Source organism: Falco biarmicus, chromosome 13 (genome assembly GCF_023638135.1).
Source record: "Falco biarmicus isolate bFalBia1 chromosome 13, bFalBia1.pri, whole genome shotgun sequence".
In the NCBI taxonomy this organism is placed as follows: Eukaryota; Metazoa; Chordata; class Aves; order Falconiformes; family Falconidae; genus Falco; species Falco biarmicus.
In genome coordinates, this window is record NC_079300.1 from 23,801,875 (window position 1) to 23,821,332 (window position 19,458).

A 19,458-nucleotide genomic window follows, 5' to 3' on the forward strand; every position below is an offset into this window, starting at 1 on the left:
GTACTTCTTGTGCTCAACTACTTGTTGCACTGCAAGAGGTTTCTTCTCCCCTGTCCTGGAGTTCCTAGGGCCTCTGGAATGAGGCTTTGCCATCTTAGCCATACCACTGTGTTAGTGTTGTGCACAGGCTTGCAGAGGGTGTGCGCTCTATCATCACCTATTGCATCTGCCTGAAAAGCTTTAAATAATGACAGGGTTACACTTTGTACCTTAAAGTGCTGTGTTCTTGCAGAGTCACGAACTGCACCAGTGATAAAGTACATTTTCACATAGTCAGCTAATCATAAGAGCAAGAGCTCGGAGTATTTTTGAGCAAAATTTGTAGGGGATTTAGTAGGGGATTGTCAAGAATTTATGGAGAGGGTTTCCCAGAAAATTTATTAAATTATCCAGACTTCCGGGTGTGACTACCTTTCTTGTTTTTACTTTTTCTGTTTTTCTGTTTATTAGTTTATTCAGTTCTTGGTTGTCATAGTTACAAACCTGAAGTAGTTCCTGGGAAGGAAAAACTTAGTCTTGAAGCTGTTTTAAGGAGAAAATGGTAAAAGTTTGTGATTAAATAAGTAGATGAGAGCCATACGTTGCTGTCAGATTGGGGAGTTAAAATGTATTTTCAAATCATACACTTCGTATATACAGTTTATTTGGTAGAACACGTTCTTTCTCACACATATTTCATATGCAAAGTAATATGAAAGTTGCAAAAAAGAAAGGTTAACTCATATCGAAAAGGGTGCAAGTTTCTGAATGATCGAGACAGTAGCAAATAATGTTTTGAAAACCTACTGTTTTGGAAAGCTCTTCCTCTTGCTCCTCTGCAGATAATGGCGAAGACGATGATAAAAACCTTTCTTTGCCTCTGAGCTCCTTGCGCGCCTCAGCTGTGGTCATAGTTTTAGTACTAACAAGTTTTAAAGTGTTCCTTTATTAGGCCAAGTATTAGATATGTGCAGGTGTCCACTTGCACAATCAATTATTTCCATGGAAATCAGTTAACAGCAAATTGTGTTTTCAAAACTGTCCCCCTTTTTAATTTGTTCCAGACAGAAGATAATTGCTTTTCGCATTTTGAAGAAAGGGAACATCTGCCCCAGAACGAAGACTTGATTACAAGCAATGTTAGACCATTTTTACAGCTGTTTTTAAAAGGCACAGAAATGGTTTCCCTGGTGTGAAAGTGTTTCTGGCTAAGAACATAAACCATGCCAATACAATGGTACAAGAAATGGCAGGCTTAAATTGCAACAAGGAAACCTTTAGTGCAGACTCAGAACCAAACTTGCAAATGGCGTAAGGATGGTGACAAACCAGGAGTTTTGCCTGAGAAAGGTTGAGGCATGCCCAGACACATTTTGTGAGGTGTACGGCACAGGCTAGAAGGACTTCTCTAAGGAATGAGGTGGACAAAGCTGGTCCAGTCTTCCAGCTGGGAGGGAGGAGTGTATCAGACAGGTGGTCTCTATTTTTCTGTGATGCAGGGCTTGCTTCCCTAATTCCCCTCCTCCCAGAAAGAATGTGGAGACAGGCAGAAGAATTTCATACATGTGTCATGTTATATCTTTGATTGAAATACAGTTATATAGAAATACAGTTCATCATATACACTCTTTCACTAAATGCTGTATTTGAAGGGGTTCCTCTGGTTTTCATGTGCAAGAACAGTTTTAAAATTGCAGGAGAAAACCATGCTGATTCCTCAGCAAAGATAATCAGAAATGTTTGTTGCTCAAGGAAGTGCTGGTACCTAAGATACCCTGCTGGGGTTGTACACTGGGCAGCCTGTCTTCCATGAAAGAGCAGGGGCTGCTGTCCTGGGTAGCAACCTTGACCAGTGTGTAAAGCTTACAGGAGTGAGGATTCATTATTATCCTGGGCTGGCAAAGCTGTTCAAAGCAAATGAGCTCCAACAGTGCCCTTTTGTAAAATTTACAGAAGGAAAGAACAGAGTCAGACTTTTGGCCAGATACTGCCTTTTAATGCTCAGATTTCTTCTGAGTTAGAAAGAAGGTTTTGAATAGTTATTTCTATATTTGGCCCTTAGCAACAGCTTTCTGATCACATTGGCAAAAGGAAAACTGGTGCAGCAATGACAAAGGCTGATTTTAAGTGGCATTCCAGTGATCTGGGTAGTTTTCCTCTGGCAAGCCTTTCACATTTAGTAGATACTGTCAAGTCTAATGCTTCTTTTGATGTCACTTCGTCACTTTGCTAATGCTGGTTCTTTTTTCCAACATTTTTTCCCTTTTCATCTTTAAAGGGAAGAAAAATATGGAACAGACTCACATTCACTGGAAAAACACTGGTCTTCTCCCTCCTGCACCCTCCCTGCTACGGCCAAAGTGATGCTACTGCTGTGTCAGGAATAATGCTGTCAGTGTCCTGTGAGGCAAGTGGGAGCCAAGGGAGAGGTGTTTTTCCACTGCTGGCAGTCCCATCATGTGGCACAAGGCTTAAAGACAGGACATAGTTCAATAACCTTTTTCAGGTGTGTTTTCTCACGAAATTCTTTTGCGGCAAAGTAATAAAAGATGGCATCCAGGCAGCAGTTCAGGTTGGCTAATATCATTGCCACCTGAATGAAGAGGCTGATGGTTTGCTTCAGACTACAGTCCACTATCACATGCTGTCTTACCAGGCACTGTAGGCAGATCCCAAGGTGAACGGGTGTGAAGCACACCAAAAACACCACAAGGTTGATAATGACTCGTGAAGAGCCACTGCCGTCTGCTTTCTTTTTAGCTTGGCTTTCGTGATTCAGCAGAATCCAGATGTTTTGGGCAGAGCAGAAAACCATCACTGCAAGCGGGATCAGAAATCCAAAAATTTCCACAGAAACAATGAGGGGGATGCTCCATGCCTGTTCTGACATGTTGTAAAAGCATTTTAAATAATCTTTCTTGTGAAACACGTACATTGGGCTGCTGCAGAGCCAAGCTACTGCCCAGATGAAGCAGCAAATCAGGATAGCCCATTTGGGGGACTGGTTAACTCGACTTTCAAATGGGTGCCTTATGCAGATATATCTGTCAACAGTAATGCAGACAATGATGAAGATACTGCCGTACGTGTTGACAAAATAGAGGGACTCTATGAATGAGCACAAAAGTCCCGGCGCCTCTGTGATAGAGTAGTACACCTTGAGCGGGAGTGAGAGAAGCAGCAAGACATCTGCAAGTGCGAGATTGATCATGTACACTGAGGTTCTCGTCTGTTTCTTCCAAAAGCAGCAGAACACGGAGAGGGCCAGAGTGTTGAGAATCAGCCCAAGAATGAAGGTGGGGATGGAGATCCCCAGCCGCAGTGTCTTTGCTAATCTGTCGATATCAGTAAAATTGCATTCTTTGCTGCTGTTGGTCATTTCTCCCCTAAAACAAAAGAGAGAATGGGTTGGAAATGTGTAGGGTTCCCAGTTAATGCCTTGATATATCAGAGCAAGATACTTTCAAAGACAACTCTGGGCTTTTTTGGCTTTGAGCTAGACACTTCACAAATCTTTGGCTATTATTGGAAGCGAACCCTCATTTCAAGGACAGAGCTTTCAGTTTCCAATTTGAGTGGGTTGATCTATTATAAAGGAGCCTGATCCTTGATAACAGGTAGTCATCATCCACTGACTACCATGCCCTTTAAAATAATCCTTTTCAGATGTTGAAGAGACTGACCCATTCAAACATAAGTTTTCAAAACCCGTAAAGTGTACTGGCTGTCTCTAGTGATTTGTATGTCTATTAAAATTTCCATAACACTTACGTTTGATTCCTTTGCTACGCAGAAGTTAGTGAAATTATTGTTCCGTATTAAGGCAGGTCAGACTGATAGCTGGGACTTTACTCTGATATCCATGATTCCTTATGCATCGGTAGCTTTTGCTGATGTGCTTTTACTACACCTGCATTTCTAGGAATATTTTAATTTCATGTAGTGCTTGTATCTGATGCAGTTCTTTAGAAGATCAGCTTAAGAAGACTGATCTTTTATCTAGGTGCAAACTGAGTAAGCACATTTTCTAGCTGTGTTAAACTTTCAGCATTGGTTAAATTTTGGGTTTGCAAGTACTTTAGAGTTTTAACTGATAATCTTAGATAATCTGACAAAGATTATCAATTAGCAAATTATTATTAGCAAATGGAAGGCATGACACCTTAATAATACTGTTTTTTAAAAAAGTATGATTTGTGTGTAACAAGCATTGTTGTCATTCATATATATATAGATATGCTTTAACAAGCTATGCCTTAAAAGTGCTTTTTTTATAGCCTCTTTAAATCAAAATCACAAAAAATCCTATTGTAGGAGAAGAAATTGGTAGTTAAAGTTCCCAGTCCAGCTCAGCCAACAAAGTAGCTCAAAAAAAATTTAGGAATAAGCGAAGAGGTTTTAAGAACTTGATCAAGAAGACAAAAAGCAATGGGTAGCTCATAAGCACTACCAAATGGAGCTGAACTTTGCTAAAGAAACCAAAAACCAATTGGATAAAGATATTTTTGTTGTTGTTATTTACGCGGTAAAGTAAAATGTGAAAGAGAGAGAGAAATGAAGAACAAGTAGGTCTGCTAAATATTAACTGAAGAGGTGGCCTGGGGTTTTGCCAAATCACATACCTCTGCTTTTCATAGGGATGCTGGTACTGTGCTGGAGGTCAGAGGTGGGTTGACTTACAGGAATCATTGAGTGAGAATGGAAATAACTGTATCTGAACACAGAATGCTCACAGAGCTTAACATGCTCATATTAGTAAAAACAGTTTATTTCCAGCTCAGATTATGGAAAGAAGAGGCACATAAAGATGAAGGTCCAACCCAGTAATTGTCACGAAGTATGCATATTATTAGTGTATCTGGAAAAGGATCAGTCTAGTTTATCCATTGAAGGAAAGAGTGTCAATCGTAATTAAAGCAATTTTGTAACTGTTGAATCAAAGCTTCACACAGGTTTTTCAAGAAAACTGCCAAATCGGGCTTTGAAGTGTCTGCTTTTTCAGATAAGGGAAAGGCTGAAGACTGAAGGTACTTGCATTTCAGTAAAGTGTACTAGAAAAAACTGGGGGTTAGAACAAGGGCTGTTAAGTAGGTGAGGAAATGGTTGCAAGCGAGCTGATGAGGACTACGAACAGGCTGGATACAGGTTACTAGGGGAATGCACAAATTCACCAAGAATACTCCTTGGCAGTGTTTCCCCCAGTGACCCCACTGTAGGAGTGGGTGTGATCTGTGAGGAGGTGCTGTTGGTCAGGGGCTGGATTTGACTGCTACTTCCAGAGAACTGGACTGAGCCACATGTGTTGGACTGTCACAGCTTTGTGAACTTAGCAAACAGCAAAACAAAATCTGGTTGTTATCAGTGGATTTATCTGTCATAAATAAGAACAAAAAGACAATCTTGACTTGTTAGTCAGTCTGAGATTGAGTCAATCCTATCCTTTTGAGCTAGCAAAGTGTGGCAGCTGCTTAGAAAATTATGTGATTGTGGTACATGAGAGGTGAGATAATTCCACTAAAGGTGGAGATGCATTAGTGCCACATGTACAAGGGATTTATTGTAGCTGGATGTTACTGTCACCTGAGAACAGGACAGGTAAGAGGAAATAGGATATAGGAGTGTTGTGCTGTTGTGTGAGCATGGGTGTCCTATGACCAAAAGCATCCATTTAGCTGGGAAAAACCTGATTATGTGAAACATTTTGGGGGAGCAACAACGCCTCTTAATCCAACACTTTATGTGCTTCAGAAATGTGTTAGAAAGTTGCTTGTGATGTCTCTTAAAAGTCCGAGATTTGCTTCTGCTTTCGTCAAGTTTCTATCTCACTGAATGCTTTTTGTTTAGAATGAGTACCAAATTCCATGTAGCACTACTCCTGCAAATTGTTGATTTCAAGAAAGTGTTAGCCAGCTGTCATGGTTTAACCCCAGCCAGCACAGCAACCAAGTGTTATGCAGCTGCTTGTTCAGTGTCCCTGTGTCCCCCCCGCCACCCCCCACCCCCAGCAGGATGGGGAGGAGAATCAGGGAAAAAGGTAAAAGGAATTGTAATAAAAAGTAGAGGGAGAAAGGAATAAAACTCAAAGGGAAAAAAAATAACCAAGTGATGCACAATACAATTGCTTACCACCTGCTGACCGATGCCCAGTCAGTCCCTGGGCAGCAATCAGCTGGCCTCAGCCAGCTCCCCCCGGTTTATGTACTGAGCATGGCATTCTATGGTATGGATTATCCCTTTGGCTGCTTTGGGTCAGCTGTCCTGGCTCTGCTCTCTCCTGGCTTCTTGTGCATCTGCTCACTGGCAGAAATGGGAAACTTGAAAAGTCCTTGATTTAGAGTAAGAATTACTTAGCAACAACTAAACCAGCAGTGTGTTATCAATGTTATGCTCATACTGATTCCAAAACACATCATTGTAGTAGATAGTAAGAAGAAAAGTAACAATCTCAGCTGAACCCAGCACCAGCCTTTAAACTGGTAATTTCAGGTGCTCTGATGGAGTGCCTAATTCTCAAAAACCTTGTATTTTGGATCATTTTGCTCCCCTCAAGTTTAAATTTCACACCTTGAGTAATCCAAGGGAATTGTTTGCACACAGGCCGCATAGAGTAACATCTTTGCTGGAAATTATTTGAAGATTTTCATTGACAAATAACCTTGTGGTCATTTCATAAGCATCATCTTTACTGCATTGTCCAAATTATTACAAAAAATACTGACAATACTCAACCTGAAAAATACCGAACTGTACCAAATACATCTTTCCTGTATGGTAGACACTGATTACTATCTTGGTGGGTAATCACTAAGCATATAGAAGTTTCATACAGATCATGTTTCCTTCGTTCACTTATGAGAATTTTGTGAAAGATAGTGTTAGAAGCCTGTTTCCCCCTCCTACACACTGTCCCCCAGTGCTGCCAGTGTGTCACAGAAGAAAGTCAAATTACTTCTATTTCTGTCATTCTCAGATGAATTTGTGCAAATTGTTACTTACCACTGTGTTGTCTTCTGGGTGCTTGCAAACAGATTCTTCAGTGGGTGATTCCAATATTTTTTCAAATACTGAAGCCAGGCTTAGTGCTCTACCATTTCCCAGCTCCTCCTTCTCCACCTTCTTAAAAGATGGACACCATGTTTGCTCTTTTCCAGTTTTCTGAAGAAAATTCCTCAGTCCTCCACAAGTTTCCTGAAGGAATCACCTGCAGCCCTAGGATTGTTTCAGAGAGCTTTGAGAAGCCAAAAGGTAACGTAAGGACCTGTAATTAACACTACTCAGGGAAGTGTGTCTTATAGCTAGTCCAGACCCTGTGTCATCACTGCTTCATTTGTTCTCAATTTCTCCTCCTGAGTGAGGATTTTCCACTTCCTATGGACTAGTTAAATGTTAATTGGGTTTACTGACAGTAGGAGTTTCTGGCTAAGCTGGCAGCAAAGGCATACTGACCTAGGAAATGGAACAGCAAGGTTTAACAGTATTCGATTCGCTAGGTTTTTTGTAGCGCAGCAGGATGCATGAATAGTTTCCTCTTTGTAGCTCAGATCTGAGCTCGTCTGGCTCTAGTTGGGACTCACCCAAGTCTCTATGTTAGCACAGATTGGAGATGACAGATTAAGTATATTCTAATCTATGAAAGCTTCATTAGCAGAAACATCCTCATCATAAAAGCTGTAACTTACTGTAAATGTAGGTGTAGCTTTAATAGTAAGGAAATGATAATCACATGACAGAACACAGCAAACTGATAATTCTTAATCTAGCTATACTACAAAAAAGGAATGAGGAAAATTCAGGTCACTGCTTCAGCAAAGACATTTCCAGCATTTACCATAATTACCCTTCTAATCAATACTAACCAAGTAATATTACTGCTATGAAGCAGAGTTTGTTTGTATCTATTTTCTAGAACATTATTCATATTAGATGTATTATTCTCTTGTGGATGCACAGAAGAGTAAGATGGCTTAGTGCAATGAAGAGCCTTATCTGCCTTATATCTCATCTGTAGCTGGATAATTTCTTATCATTTTATTCTAAGTATTTTGATTATAAGAAAATATATTTATGCTTAATACTAAAGCAGAAATATTTCTACTTTAAGCTAAGTAACACTACATATTTGATTTTACTGTTTGATCTTCATAAAAATAATCCAGCCAGCTTAAAAATAGTGCTCTACAATCAACACTGCTATTAAACTATAGAAAAAATAAGTTAAATAAGTTATTAGTTGAACTAGGAATGACTTTACCTGAATCTCAGCAAACAGATCAGCGGCATTGCTTCAGACCAGGTTGTTCTACAGAGCATGAGAGCATTTGCTTACAGCCCATACCCTAACAGTACTCTTACTAAATGGCATAACCACATCCGTCTTTTCTTCTTTAGTTTTCTCTCCCATATTTCAAAAGCACTCTGTGTTTCTTTATATAGACAAGTGAAGGTGAAAGAGTGTAAAGACCTGAGTCCTCAGCTGTTTCCACTCAGTCAAGGTAGGGCAGGGAGCAGTTTGTCTCCGAAGCCAGGGTTGGTTTTGGGCTGGACTTTACCTGCTGTGAAGCAACTGAGAGCTTTCATGGGCTTGTGGTGGCTACCTCCAAATTTCCAATTATTACTTGAGCTGGAGGGGAGATGAGGAGCTGGGAAGTTGTAGGAGAGACTGTCATAGAAGTAGGGTTTCCCCCAGTTTCTGCTGTTTGCATCCTGGAGATCAGTAGTTTAGCACTCAGATGTTTTGAAAGATACAGCTACTTACACGCAAGCAGCTGTTAAGCTATTTAAAGGGAATGTGCCAGTTTTAGCCAGTTCAGGTGTTGGATTCATAACTGCAAGTCAGCAAACAAATGCTTATTGGCAAGAGGAGTGAGGTATATGGAGTACTAAGCTAGTGCCTTATATGTGGCTTATATAGTAGCCAAGACACGCTTTTCTTGAAATGAGCTTCCAACGATTTTCCATCAGTAACACTTCCCTGATGGACTCTGAAGCTTTTCCTCTGCTCTGGGAGGTGTCATGCAAAGCCTTTTGGAAAGGTAATTACGCTTGCAAAGAGGGAACAGCAGAAATTTGGGGGTATTCATCTACTACTCTCTTTAGGAGATAGTGGACAAGGGTGGGACATAGCAAAGGACCCAGAGCTGCTGGTCTCAGGTCCTGGCCAGCTGTGGCTTGGTTCGGACAGACATCAGGTGGATGTTCATACTTACATAAAGTGACATAATTTACTGAAAAAAAGTTCATTGCTGTTTGATGACAACGTGACATTCTCATACATCATAATTTTATCTCCAAGCAACAGAATTGGCAGTGTAGAACCCTGAGTAGGGGCTCTTCTGTGTATGTCATATGGACACTTTGTAAGGAGCAGTACAAATAGTCTGTCTCTGGAACCGCTCTGGCTGAAGTATGAAACTCAATTCCTAGTGCCACTCTTCTGACTTGTGGACTGCTCTTTTACCTTGCATATTGCAACCCTCTCCTGTGGCGGGTGTGTGTGTGAGAAAGCTCTAAGTGACATTTTTCAAATTGCCACCTGGCTTTGGAGGTAATTTGGTCTTTCTGGGGAAATTCTGCCCTTCCTGAAGAAAGAGTAGCACCAGCATTTATACCACAGAACTTGGATTTCTTAACAATTTCTTAACACATTTTTTTGTCCCCATCTCATCTAAAAATGAGATTTGAATTTAAAAAAAAAAAAAAAGAAAAGCAGAACCCAAACAAAGGTGGTGTAAACCTCGTAAGAAAATCATATGCATGGCAGGGGAAGTGAAGGCAACATGATTCATATCTGTTGGGAAATACATTATGGAATTGGGAAGTTTCAAGGGCTTTTCAACTTTTTTCTTCTCAGAGCTGTGGGCTAGCTACAGGTCCCAGCAACGGACAATAGTGAATCTGGAGTCACAAAAAGAAATCTAAGAGTGCAATTAAATATTAGCAGAAAACAAATACCCTACAATTATGTGTGACTTTTGAATCAATTATTCTGTGTCACGTTGCAGCTGAAAGGGAGTTGCTTCTTTAATCCTCTTGCCACAGGCATGTTCCAGACTCAGCTTAAAAATGAATTTTAGTACTTTGGGCTGCCCTCAATTCCAGCACTATGTTCATTCCTTGTAGCTCTATGAACAACTTCCCACTTAGTATCACTTGATGCAGCAGAGCTAAACAAAGCTAAAAGTATCAGCATTTCTGTACATATCAACCGCATGCTTGCTAAGTTGGCAATTTGCTTGTGGTATGTGTAGGTTCATCGCTTGTAGGTAAGCATGTCATTTGTTGGTGTGCATATAAATCAAGGTTGGCCTTTTTGGTTTGAATTAGGACAACTTTAATCTAGAGTATATATAATGAGGGCAAGTTATGAATGACTCCCATACCTGCAGACAGGTTATTGGCTGAGAAATGAGAGTTTGTTTGCTCCCTGCCTTTGGTGACTGCTTTTGTAATTTTTCCCACCAGATGCTATACATGAATATGCTCAGCAGGAATTATTTCAGTGAGTCCTTTGTGCTCCTGGTGCCTTTATCACCCAGAACTGTTGCTTGTGAAATGCTGAATTTCAGGGACCCAGGCAGCTGCATGGCTCTGAGGTTTTCAACGGAAAGAAGGGCTTTGTTTGTTTCAGTTTGTTTATTTTTTTTTTTTAATTAGCCACTGAAATGTGCTGGATGTATATTGTTTGTCTTGCCTAGAGACAACAATCTTACCAACCTTATCCTTTCCCAATGTGGCATTTCACCTAGAAAATGAATAAATAGTGGCTGGAAGAACCTAGCCAAACTGAGCAACTAAAAGAAAGTGTATGAGCAAAAGATTTATAACATTTGTGGCAAAGACGAGTAGGGGGGTTTGTGTTTTGGGGTTTTTTTCCTTCTGTTTTTTTTTTAAATTTTTGTTTTGTTTTGTTGTTTTTTGGGTTTTTTTAGAGGTTGGTGAGCCTTATCCATCTTTTAACCTCTAGGTGCAATAAATGCTGCTCTTGCTAAGTCAGGTAACAGCAGGTAGCACTTGTCATTTTCAAGGAATCCAAATATGTTTCAAAGAAAACGTATTTGTACAGTGCAAAACCACATTCATTTGCATTACAGCACTGTGAAGTCTGCTGTTCTTCTTTTTTAGTGGAAAATATATCAAAGCAGCTTTGCAGTCCAGCTTTCACAAATGCCTAAAATATGTGTTTGCTTCTACCTAATGGCCAGAATGGAGGCAGTTGGGTGTCAGATCTACAAGTAGGATGCTCAGCTGCAAATTAATCAAATTTCAGAAGTGGGGTCCAATGTGTTTCTGAGCCAGTCTGAAGGCATCTGTGACTTGTTCTCCCAGACAGCTATAAAATATCATCTCAGAAAACAAGACTTAATCATCCAGAGCAAAAAGAGTCAGGAAAAGATATTGCTCAGTAGAGAGCTAGGAGGTGAGTTAAAAACTGTCTGTCTTTGTCCTTGTGAAGAGTGCTGGATGCAGCGGGGAAATAGAAGGCCTGTCAGCCCAAGACCTGAGTCTAAGCTATCTTCTGTGTTGTGCTGTGACTGGTTTCTGTCACTTTTGTATGCGTTTAAAGGTTTCAAAGTCTGGATGCCCAAAGTGATTTCAGCTTACAAGTTGTCTTGTTCTGAGCAGGCTACCACAGCTTGCTACCCCAAAAGAGGTTGGCCTCCTTCTTGTAAGAGGGGAGATGTTGAGGACTTAATCTAACTCCAGCTGAGCAGCACACTCCTGGAAAGGAGAATTACACAAAGAGCTCATGATGCTATCCCCTACCCGAAGATGTACCTTGATGTTCTTTCTGTCTAAAGAACAGACAAATTGAAGAACAAACTCAATTTTCATTGGTGACTTAGAAATTGTTGTTTGTACTTTGTTGGAGTACAAACACCATTTTCTTATCTGGAGGCCTTTTGCTTCACACTAGTACTCTTTGGGTTGCTCAGTACTCTTTTCCTCATCTCCGTAACAATCAAAGTCTGACTTACACTGAATTATCTTAATTGCACAATTGGGAACTGTGGATGGCTGGGGCATTTTGTTTTTCTCATGCACTTTTTTGCAGCAAGTGTAGGAGACCGCAAAACTGGAAATCAGGAAACCTGGCAACTGCTGTTATTTTATGGGGAACAGCCACATTCAGCCTCTCCAAAATGAGGCGGAGACCTTTAAAGGCAGCCCAGGACAGAGCAAACAGTGCAGTTGTTCTTGGAGCCAGCCAGCGATGAGTGTAGATTTGTTTCTGACTGCATTTGAGAAACCTTACGAAGGTTTCTTAGGGTCGCATGTTGAGATGAAAGGAGCTAGCTAGTCTGGTGTGCAGCCAGTCTCATGCTAGTATGGTTGAGTGAGCAGAACAGTGGGAGTAGTATTTTGAGGTACAGAGTATCTTCAGCTGTATCCAATTCAGAAATTCACCAACAGGTGATGCATGCAGGGTGGCATCTCCTTCCTAACTTCAGAGACCCACAGTATACATCTGGGCTGAATTTATCTAATTCACGATAGTTCAATTTGGTCTTCCAGAGCCAAAAAGGCCAGTTAGACATGGCCAGTGTCAGCCAGGTGCCACTGAGGAGCAACTAGTCAAGCTGTGGGCTCAGCTTTAGTGAAACTGGGTAAGAATAGACACAGAGCTTCCTGCATGAATGTGCTTTGCAGTCTGCTCCAAAAGATTCACCAGAACACCCCACCTGTGCCAGCTGGCCAGCTGAGAGGGTTTGTGGTTGCTCAGCATAGCTGAGCTTGTGCTGGTTAAGCACAGCCCACAGCAATTGCCATCCACCAAGACACATGCAATTCTTACAGGCGTTTCTGTCGGATGTATACAGACTGTATCTTGTGAGGAGCCCTCTGGAAAGGGAAAAATGCAAGGCTGCTGTGTTAATCTTTTAAAATAAGGAAAAGTTTTTGTTTAATGAAGGTGTCATGCTCACTGAGCAGTGGCACTGCCAAAGGAAATGTGTGCACAAAACTAAGGTTTCAAACAAAACCACCGGCTAATTTCACAATCATCCAGTAAAAGGAACTAATGACTAGCAGCAGTGTGGATACAAACCTGGGACCTGAGCAGGGATACCACATGGCTCCTTAGCAGGCTTCCCGAGCGCTCAGACTCCTGTGGGCTATAACATCATACTGCAGTGAAATAGGCTATTTCCCTTCGTTTTTGCCACTCCAGTTGCAGTGTGTGGTTATTGCACGCTATTCTTTTTCCTGACACAAGCAGCGATCAGATGAGAAAGCCATGTTCTGCTCACCCATCTATACCATACAACATAATAATCTGATAAATGGTATGTCTAGATATATTTTTTTCCCAGCCTTTGCATTGCATTTGGTAACAAAATACATAATGAACATATTTCATAATATAGATAATTAATGACAACATAATGAACAGTATTTTCTTTGAATTTTCTTTATACTGAGTATTACCGGAGTATTACACTGCTGACTGGACCATCACCCTTTTCCGTCTGAACTGATGGAAGTCAACAACCATCACTACAGTCTGGCACAGACGGATGCCAGCGCAGGAAAGCAACAGCAGCCACACAGCACATTTGCGTCTTGCACAGTCATTCCTATACCTTCATGCAGACAGCCCTGCAAGAAGGGGTAGGAGCTGCCTTATCTGCAGGGTTTATGTGCTCTTAATGCTATGACTTTCTGAAAGACCCACTTCTGTCGGATGGCTTGGACTGAAAAAAAGCTGACATGTGGAAACTGCATTTTTTCCATTTCCTTTATCTTTTCTTCATCCATCTCTCCTCAGTGTAGGGACTGATATTTCTGGAAAGGAAGCGCTACACACTCAAGCCTGTGGCTGCAATGAATTAGAGGCAAATGAAAATCACAGATTGGCCTAAAAGTATTATTTTCCAGATCTGTGATGTGCCCTGTTTCATTAATGCATGTTGTCTTTGCACTTGGAATCTTTCCCATTTTAGCTTATGTGTTGCCAATTTGCCACTACTTTTTGATTGTTTTCAGATCAGTGTGTGTTCAGCTGTGCATTAACAAGGCATGGCTCAAAGCATGGCTCCAAGGATTGCAGAGAAGCAGGACCAGATCTGACCGCTCACAGGCCAAAATGAACGTTGCTGTCTCAGGGACAAGGCCATCTGAGATCGTTTCATCTGAGATTGTGGAGGATTGTTTCTCATTGTATTATCTGACCTGGGCAATGGCAGTTAGCGTGCCCATGGCTCTTGTGTTTGCTTAGCTTGTTTTTTCTTGAGGTTTCTGCAGGCTACAGCACAAATTGCTCCATCACAGCCTCTGAAGTGGCAGGGTTCACTTGTCAGTGTAGACTCTCCAGCCTGTGTCCCCTCATCGTGGCAGTTAGAGCTGAGGTTCTGAGAACTGCTGTCAGCCTCACTGCTGCCTTAAGAGTGTCCTGACAGATCCCAGGGCACCAAAGTCCCAACTTGAATCATGGAGTAACTTAACGTGGATCATGGAGTAACTTAACGTGGAGATGCAGTGAGTGCTGCTAAGAAATAGAAAATGACCAGGAAGAGCTAGCCAGATAGAGAGAGACACACACAGACACAGGCACACAAAAACAAAAAAACAAAAAAAACCCCCCAAAAAACAAAAAAAGAAAAAGAAAAAAAGAAGACATTTTAATAAAATGCTTACAGGGATACCTGCATTTACTTCAGTCATAGTTTTGAGTGGTTGCGGTGCTGGTGGAGGTTAATGCTACACGACAGTGCCATCTTGGGGCAATTTATATCTGAGTTGGACATGAGGCGTCAGGGTGGATGGAGCTGGTTTGCCTTTGTGTGGTACACTCTCGCCCTATATATCTAAAACAACGTATGTGTATATATTTGTGTGTGCATCGATATTGTAATGACTTATTGACAGTCATTATGTTGTTACATGTGGGTTACGTGCACACTTACTTTATGAGCTTTATTTTGTTCTCATCTCTCCTAATCTGTACTGGCTGACTGCTTTTTATTTTAGTAAGACAGCCAGCCTTTGAGAGAGAGCTCTGTGTTATGCTGCTGAAAAAATGTCTCTTTGTGAAAACATGGTTTTCTCCGTTCTCCTTTGGAAAGGGCAACTGAGCAAATTTCCTTATTTATTCCAGTGCAGGAGGCATCTCTGCCTTGACGAGAATTGGCCATCCTTGAATCTGGAATCTGAAGAGGACAGTAATGGAGGTAAGTTCAATCAGCTGTAGCTTGTTTCTTCTATGCATGTAGGTTATCTGCCCTGGCTATCGGGATATGGTTAGTATTTAAAATGTGGATTTAAAACCTGGTGGATCTTGGTCTCAGAGTCTTGGAGGCTGCAGAAGGGAGAGCAAGGTGGGGATGCTGCAACATGCTGCCAGCCCAGCTGGCTGCCAAGGGGCAAAGGCACTCGGGCTTGTTTCACAGAGAGTGGAAATTCATCCTCCTTTGTGTGCAAAAAGGTTGTGATGTTTGAGCCTAACGGTAGCTAGACTTTCTTCTGATGTGTAATGTTAGTGTAGCTGAGTCGATATGGTTGTCTTTGTTCTGGCTGCCTGCCATAGCCAAGTGTCTTTACACACAAGTCAGAGCGAATGAATGGCTTTGGAAATAAAACTGCACTTCATTTGAGTATAATCATGCCACCTACAATGATAATCTTCTAGCTTTCCACTTCAGACCAAGTGCTAGAGATCTATTTGAAATGTTGAAAAGGTCCCTTCGCTTTAGCACAGGTGCATTCCTATAAATAGCCTGTATTGAAAAGCCTCATAACATGAAAGGTATCAAGAAAGCAATCTGCAGGAAAGTGAAAAACCTCAAACATGAAAAGCTCTCAAATTAACTAATGCTAGAATGGTAGAAACTATCACACAATCAGATGCAGACTTTTTTTGGTCGTTTTTTTGAGCAAAGAGAAAAGCTAAGGTTTTGTTTTTTTTTAAAAATGTTAATGGACGTAAGTTTTGGCAAGTAACCTTACCAGGTTAATGAAATATCATCCTGGGATGACAACTTTTGAATTTCTGTGGTCCACCCTCTGAATGATCCAGCAAATATCTGAAGCCCAGAGTGGTCCAGCCTGCCTGCAGAGGTTGGGTGGGCGTGTGTGGGTCTGTCTCTGTGGCAGCCAGGAAGCTCTGCACTTTAAAAATGCACTTTTTTCACTTTGCATCCGGCTAGAGGTGTGTTGGCCTGTGCTAGGTGTGGAGGCCAGACATGAGCATGGCTGCTCTCAGGGATGACTCTTGCTGTATATTGTGCAGGGTTTTGTTGTGCTGCAGTGTCCTGGGCATGGGGGCCTTTGAGGAGTCAGATAAAGGCCCCGAATATGTGATATGAATATATGACTAGCTAGCTTTCTCCAAGAAGGACTGCCTCTGGTTTTTATGCTACAAACCAGGATGGTCCAGGACTGCCTCATCCTTGAAGGGGACGAAGGGTGTGTGAGCCGAGTGCAGGAGCCAGCCTCTACTAAAATAATGATCGTGCTGTTATAACAGCTTGCTCTGAATAAACCTCATTTCTTCCTGCGTTGGGTGGGAAGGGTGCTTGCTAAGAGCATGGTAGTCATACAGGGATTGTACTGAGGTGACTGAGAAACTGGTGAAGGTAGGTTATCCTGTAGGAATTTAATGATACCATTGCCTTGAAGTCTTGTGCTTTTGGACTCCCCAGTGTTCCCAGGGATTACCTTACATGCACACGTCAAGCGTGACCTATTTTGGTCTTTGCAGAAAGGGGATTTAAATGCGATGCTGAGCTTAAATTTTCTAGGCCAGTGGAAACTTCCTTTGCAAATCATTTCACTGAACCTAAACCTCCAATTAGGATTGTTCTGGAGCACTCAGATGAACAGTACAACTGGCCAGATGTGTAGATATTTTTCCAATTCCACCTTAAATCTGCAGTATTCCTCAAGCAGCATGCCTTCACCCACTCCGAGATCGCAGCCTGAAGGTTATCTCCCAGCTTGGAAGCGCAAAACTTCCCTGGAGATGCCTTCAGCTGGTGACGGACTTGCAGCCCACCAGCGCCCGGTCACAGCTCAGGCCTTTGCCTCTCTGCCAGAATGGGTGCTGGGTGTCTTCCCGGGGCCAGATCCTCTGCTCCTGCGGGATGAAGCTGCAGCCTGTAGTGCTGCCAGAGAAGGCCAGTGTGGTGGACCCCCAGAGCTCGGCGTGGGGCCATGGTGGGAGAGGATTCAGGGCCTCCATCGGTGCTCAGCAGCAGAGGGCAGTAGCAGCCTGGGGGATGTGTTAAGTTAAGCAGTCACTAGCTAAAGCCATGACTTGGTCATCACTTCAGCCCTGGCAGAGTTATCCTGTCAGGCGTGGGGTGAAACCCACCTGATGGGTCCCAGGGTGCCTGGCTGTGACATTACACTGCATCTCTGTGATGGGTGTTGCTCCCCATTGTTCGACAAAAATTCTTCAACTGAGTTTAATTTAAAACTAAACCGTGTTGCCTCTCAGCTTTGGTGTTCTGAAGCATGGCAGCAGTATTGCTTTGTGCTTGCATAGCTCGCAGCTTGTAGAGGAGCAGCATCTGTCATGTCTCTCTGACCTTGCACAGTTGCAAGTAGAAACACCTCATTTTTGCAGCCGGTGGGAAGAGGCTTTACCTTCATGCTGCCTTTGATCTCTGACAACTTACAGTCAAGAAATTGGTGCATGACCCAGAGTTCTTGCACAAGAAAGCAGTAGTATTTCCAGATTTTTATGTAGGCTGTCAACTAACAGGGACTAGAGTAATTCAGAATGTTATAAAGCAAATGGCTGTAGTTTATGAACATACTCTTTTGGAATGATATTTCCCTGTATTATTGTAAGTGTTGTGAGAAGTGATTCTCTGTGGTCTCCTAACCTAAGACTTAACTCTATTTACAACATGATTATTTGCTGCAGGAATTAGAGAGCCTACGAGACAGTGGAAGTGAAGTTTAGTATTGCAAATGGTGTTGACAAGTTGGATAAATGGTTTAGAAAAGAAAGTATTTGATGAGGCATAAAGACATATGCAAAATTTTGCACATACATAGGAATAGTTGTAAGCACAGATGTGAGATGTGGGTGAGCTTGATATGCTGCAGATCTGAAAAAAGGGATCTGGGTCTTAGGGTGGACTACAAATGGAATATGACTGGAAATGAAATGGAAGATTATGCTGTTGTAGAAGAAAGCAAACATGATTTTGGGATATGCAATTGTTTAAGGTTTTAAAAGAGCTATATTCAGTCTTAGGTGCCTGTCTTAAAAATGAAAGAAAGAAAAAACCCCGGTCAATCCAAGAGAGAGTGTAGAAAACCTAGAAAACAGGAGCAAACACAGTGAGCTACATCTGAAGTGCAGAAGCAGCTGGGTATATTTAGAGCACAGATGTTGACATGTGGAGGGTGTAAATAGGTCTTCAAATAATGAATGGTAGCTATGAAGGGGAAGGAAATAAGTAGTTTGCTATATCCACTGCAGATGGGAAAAGAAATAATGGATTTACACTGCAGCTGGAAATGCTCTGCCTGGAAATTAAAATAAACCCTTCTAATGCTGAAGATAGATGAAACTAGAAATACCCCTTGGTGTGAGGTGTTAATAATAGCAGCCTAGACAAAATTCTGCTAGTTATAATGTGGGAATACTTGAGCTGGCCTATCTTTAGGTGGTGTATTCCTGCCTGTGCTTTCACATGCAAAAGACTGAGGCGAATTAGAAATCACCTTGGATAATGTGACAGCTACATGTGTGTTAGCACTGAGGGCAGCAGAGAAGACCCTAACTGCACACTTGGAGTACAAATCAATGTAATCCCAGAGTGGCATAAGCGCTTACCTTGGTATGAGTTGTCCTTATTTTTTGTAGGTTGACAGTAGCCCTTTATCAGGTGGAATGAACACTAGATTGCTTTACTCCATGCCTAATTTAGCACAGATTTTTTTCCCTGATCTCAGCAGTGGCTACAGCTGACTGAAAGTCAGGAGTTTCCCCATACATCATTGCACTCCATAAAAAGAAACCTAGCAACAGATAGCTACAAAAAAAGGAGGAAAAAAGAAAAAGGAATGTGAAAAGAATTAGTGTCATTTTCTTCAGATGCTTCTTTGCCATCTGCCATCTGTAGGCAAGAGCTAGCTTGTCCTTCCTGGATTATTGGCTAGAAATAGAGGTAAGGGAACTTGTGTCTTATTTTATAATTTTTAGGAGCTGGCTACAGGGTGTTCCAAGTTTCACTGCTAATTTTGATATTAAAAAAGGTAATATGCATTGCATGGATCTGTGGCAAAAGAAGGTAGATCGTTTGTACATCATTTTGTGTCATTTGACTAAACAATGTCTAAATTATTTTAAATACATTATTATGCTGCCAAAATCACTAGTGCTGTGAAAGAAAAGGGTAGAAATACCACCCAGCTGCAGTTAGCATAGATGGCAAGCCTGGTGCTAGTAATTGTTGGCTACGTCACTCCTCTACTAGTTTTCCGCAGCTTATTTTGCCTTACATGGAAAAGAATCTAGTAAATAGA

The 19,458-nt window shown here is 41.7% G+C and overlaps 1 protein-coding gene across 4 annotated transcripts; it reads right to left on the reverse strand.

Annotated features, from left to right (window-relative positions):
• Nucleotides 1–581: 581 nt before the first annotated feature.
• LOC130157975 (G-protein coupled receptor 55-like) lies at nucleotides 582–9,008 on the reverse strand. Of its 4 annotated transcripts, none has more exons than XM_056358143.1 (4): nucleotides 8,231–9,008; nucleotides 6,976–7,188; nucleotides 6,106–6,276; nucleotides 582–3,365 (listed from the first exon to the last, which is right to left on the reverse strand). In XM_056358143.1, exon 4 carries the CDS (start codon nucleotides 3,356–3,358, stop codon nucleotides 2,435–2,437), a length of 924 nt encoding a protein of 307 aa, XP_056214118.1. In that variant the 5' UTR covers nucleotides 3,359–3,365; nucleotides 6,106–6,276; nucleotides 6,976–7,188; nucleotides 8,231–9,008; the 3' UTR covers nucleotides 582–2,434. The 4 variants fall into 4 exon arrangements, with proteins under 4 accessions (XP_056214118.1, XP_056214121.1, XP_056214117.1 ...); XM_056358146.1 differs by having other exon boundaries at nucleotides 582–4,837; XM_056358142.1 differs by lacking the exon at nucleotides 6,106–6,276.
• Between the last annotated feature and the right edge of the window lie 10,450 nt (nucleotides 9,009–19,458).

Excerpts from the sequence above, each read along its gene's own strand:
- LOC130157975 (XM_056358142.1), bottom strand. The coding sequence starts at position 3,358 with ATGACCAACAGCAGCAAAGAATGCAATTTTACTGATATCGACAGATTA.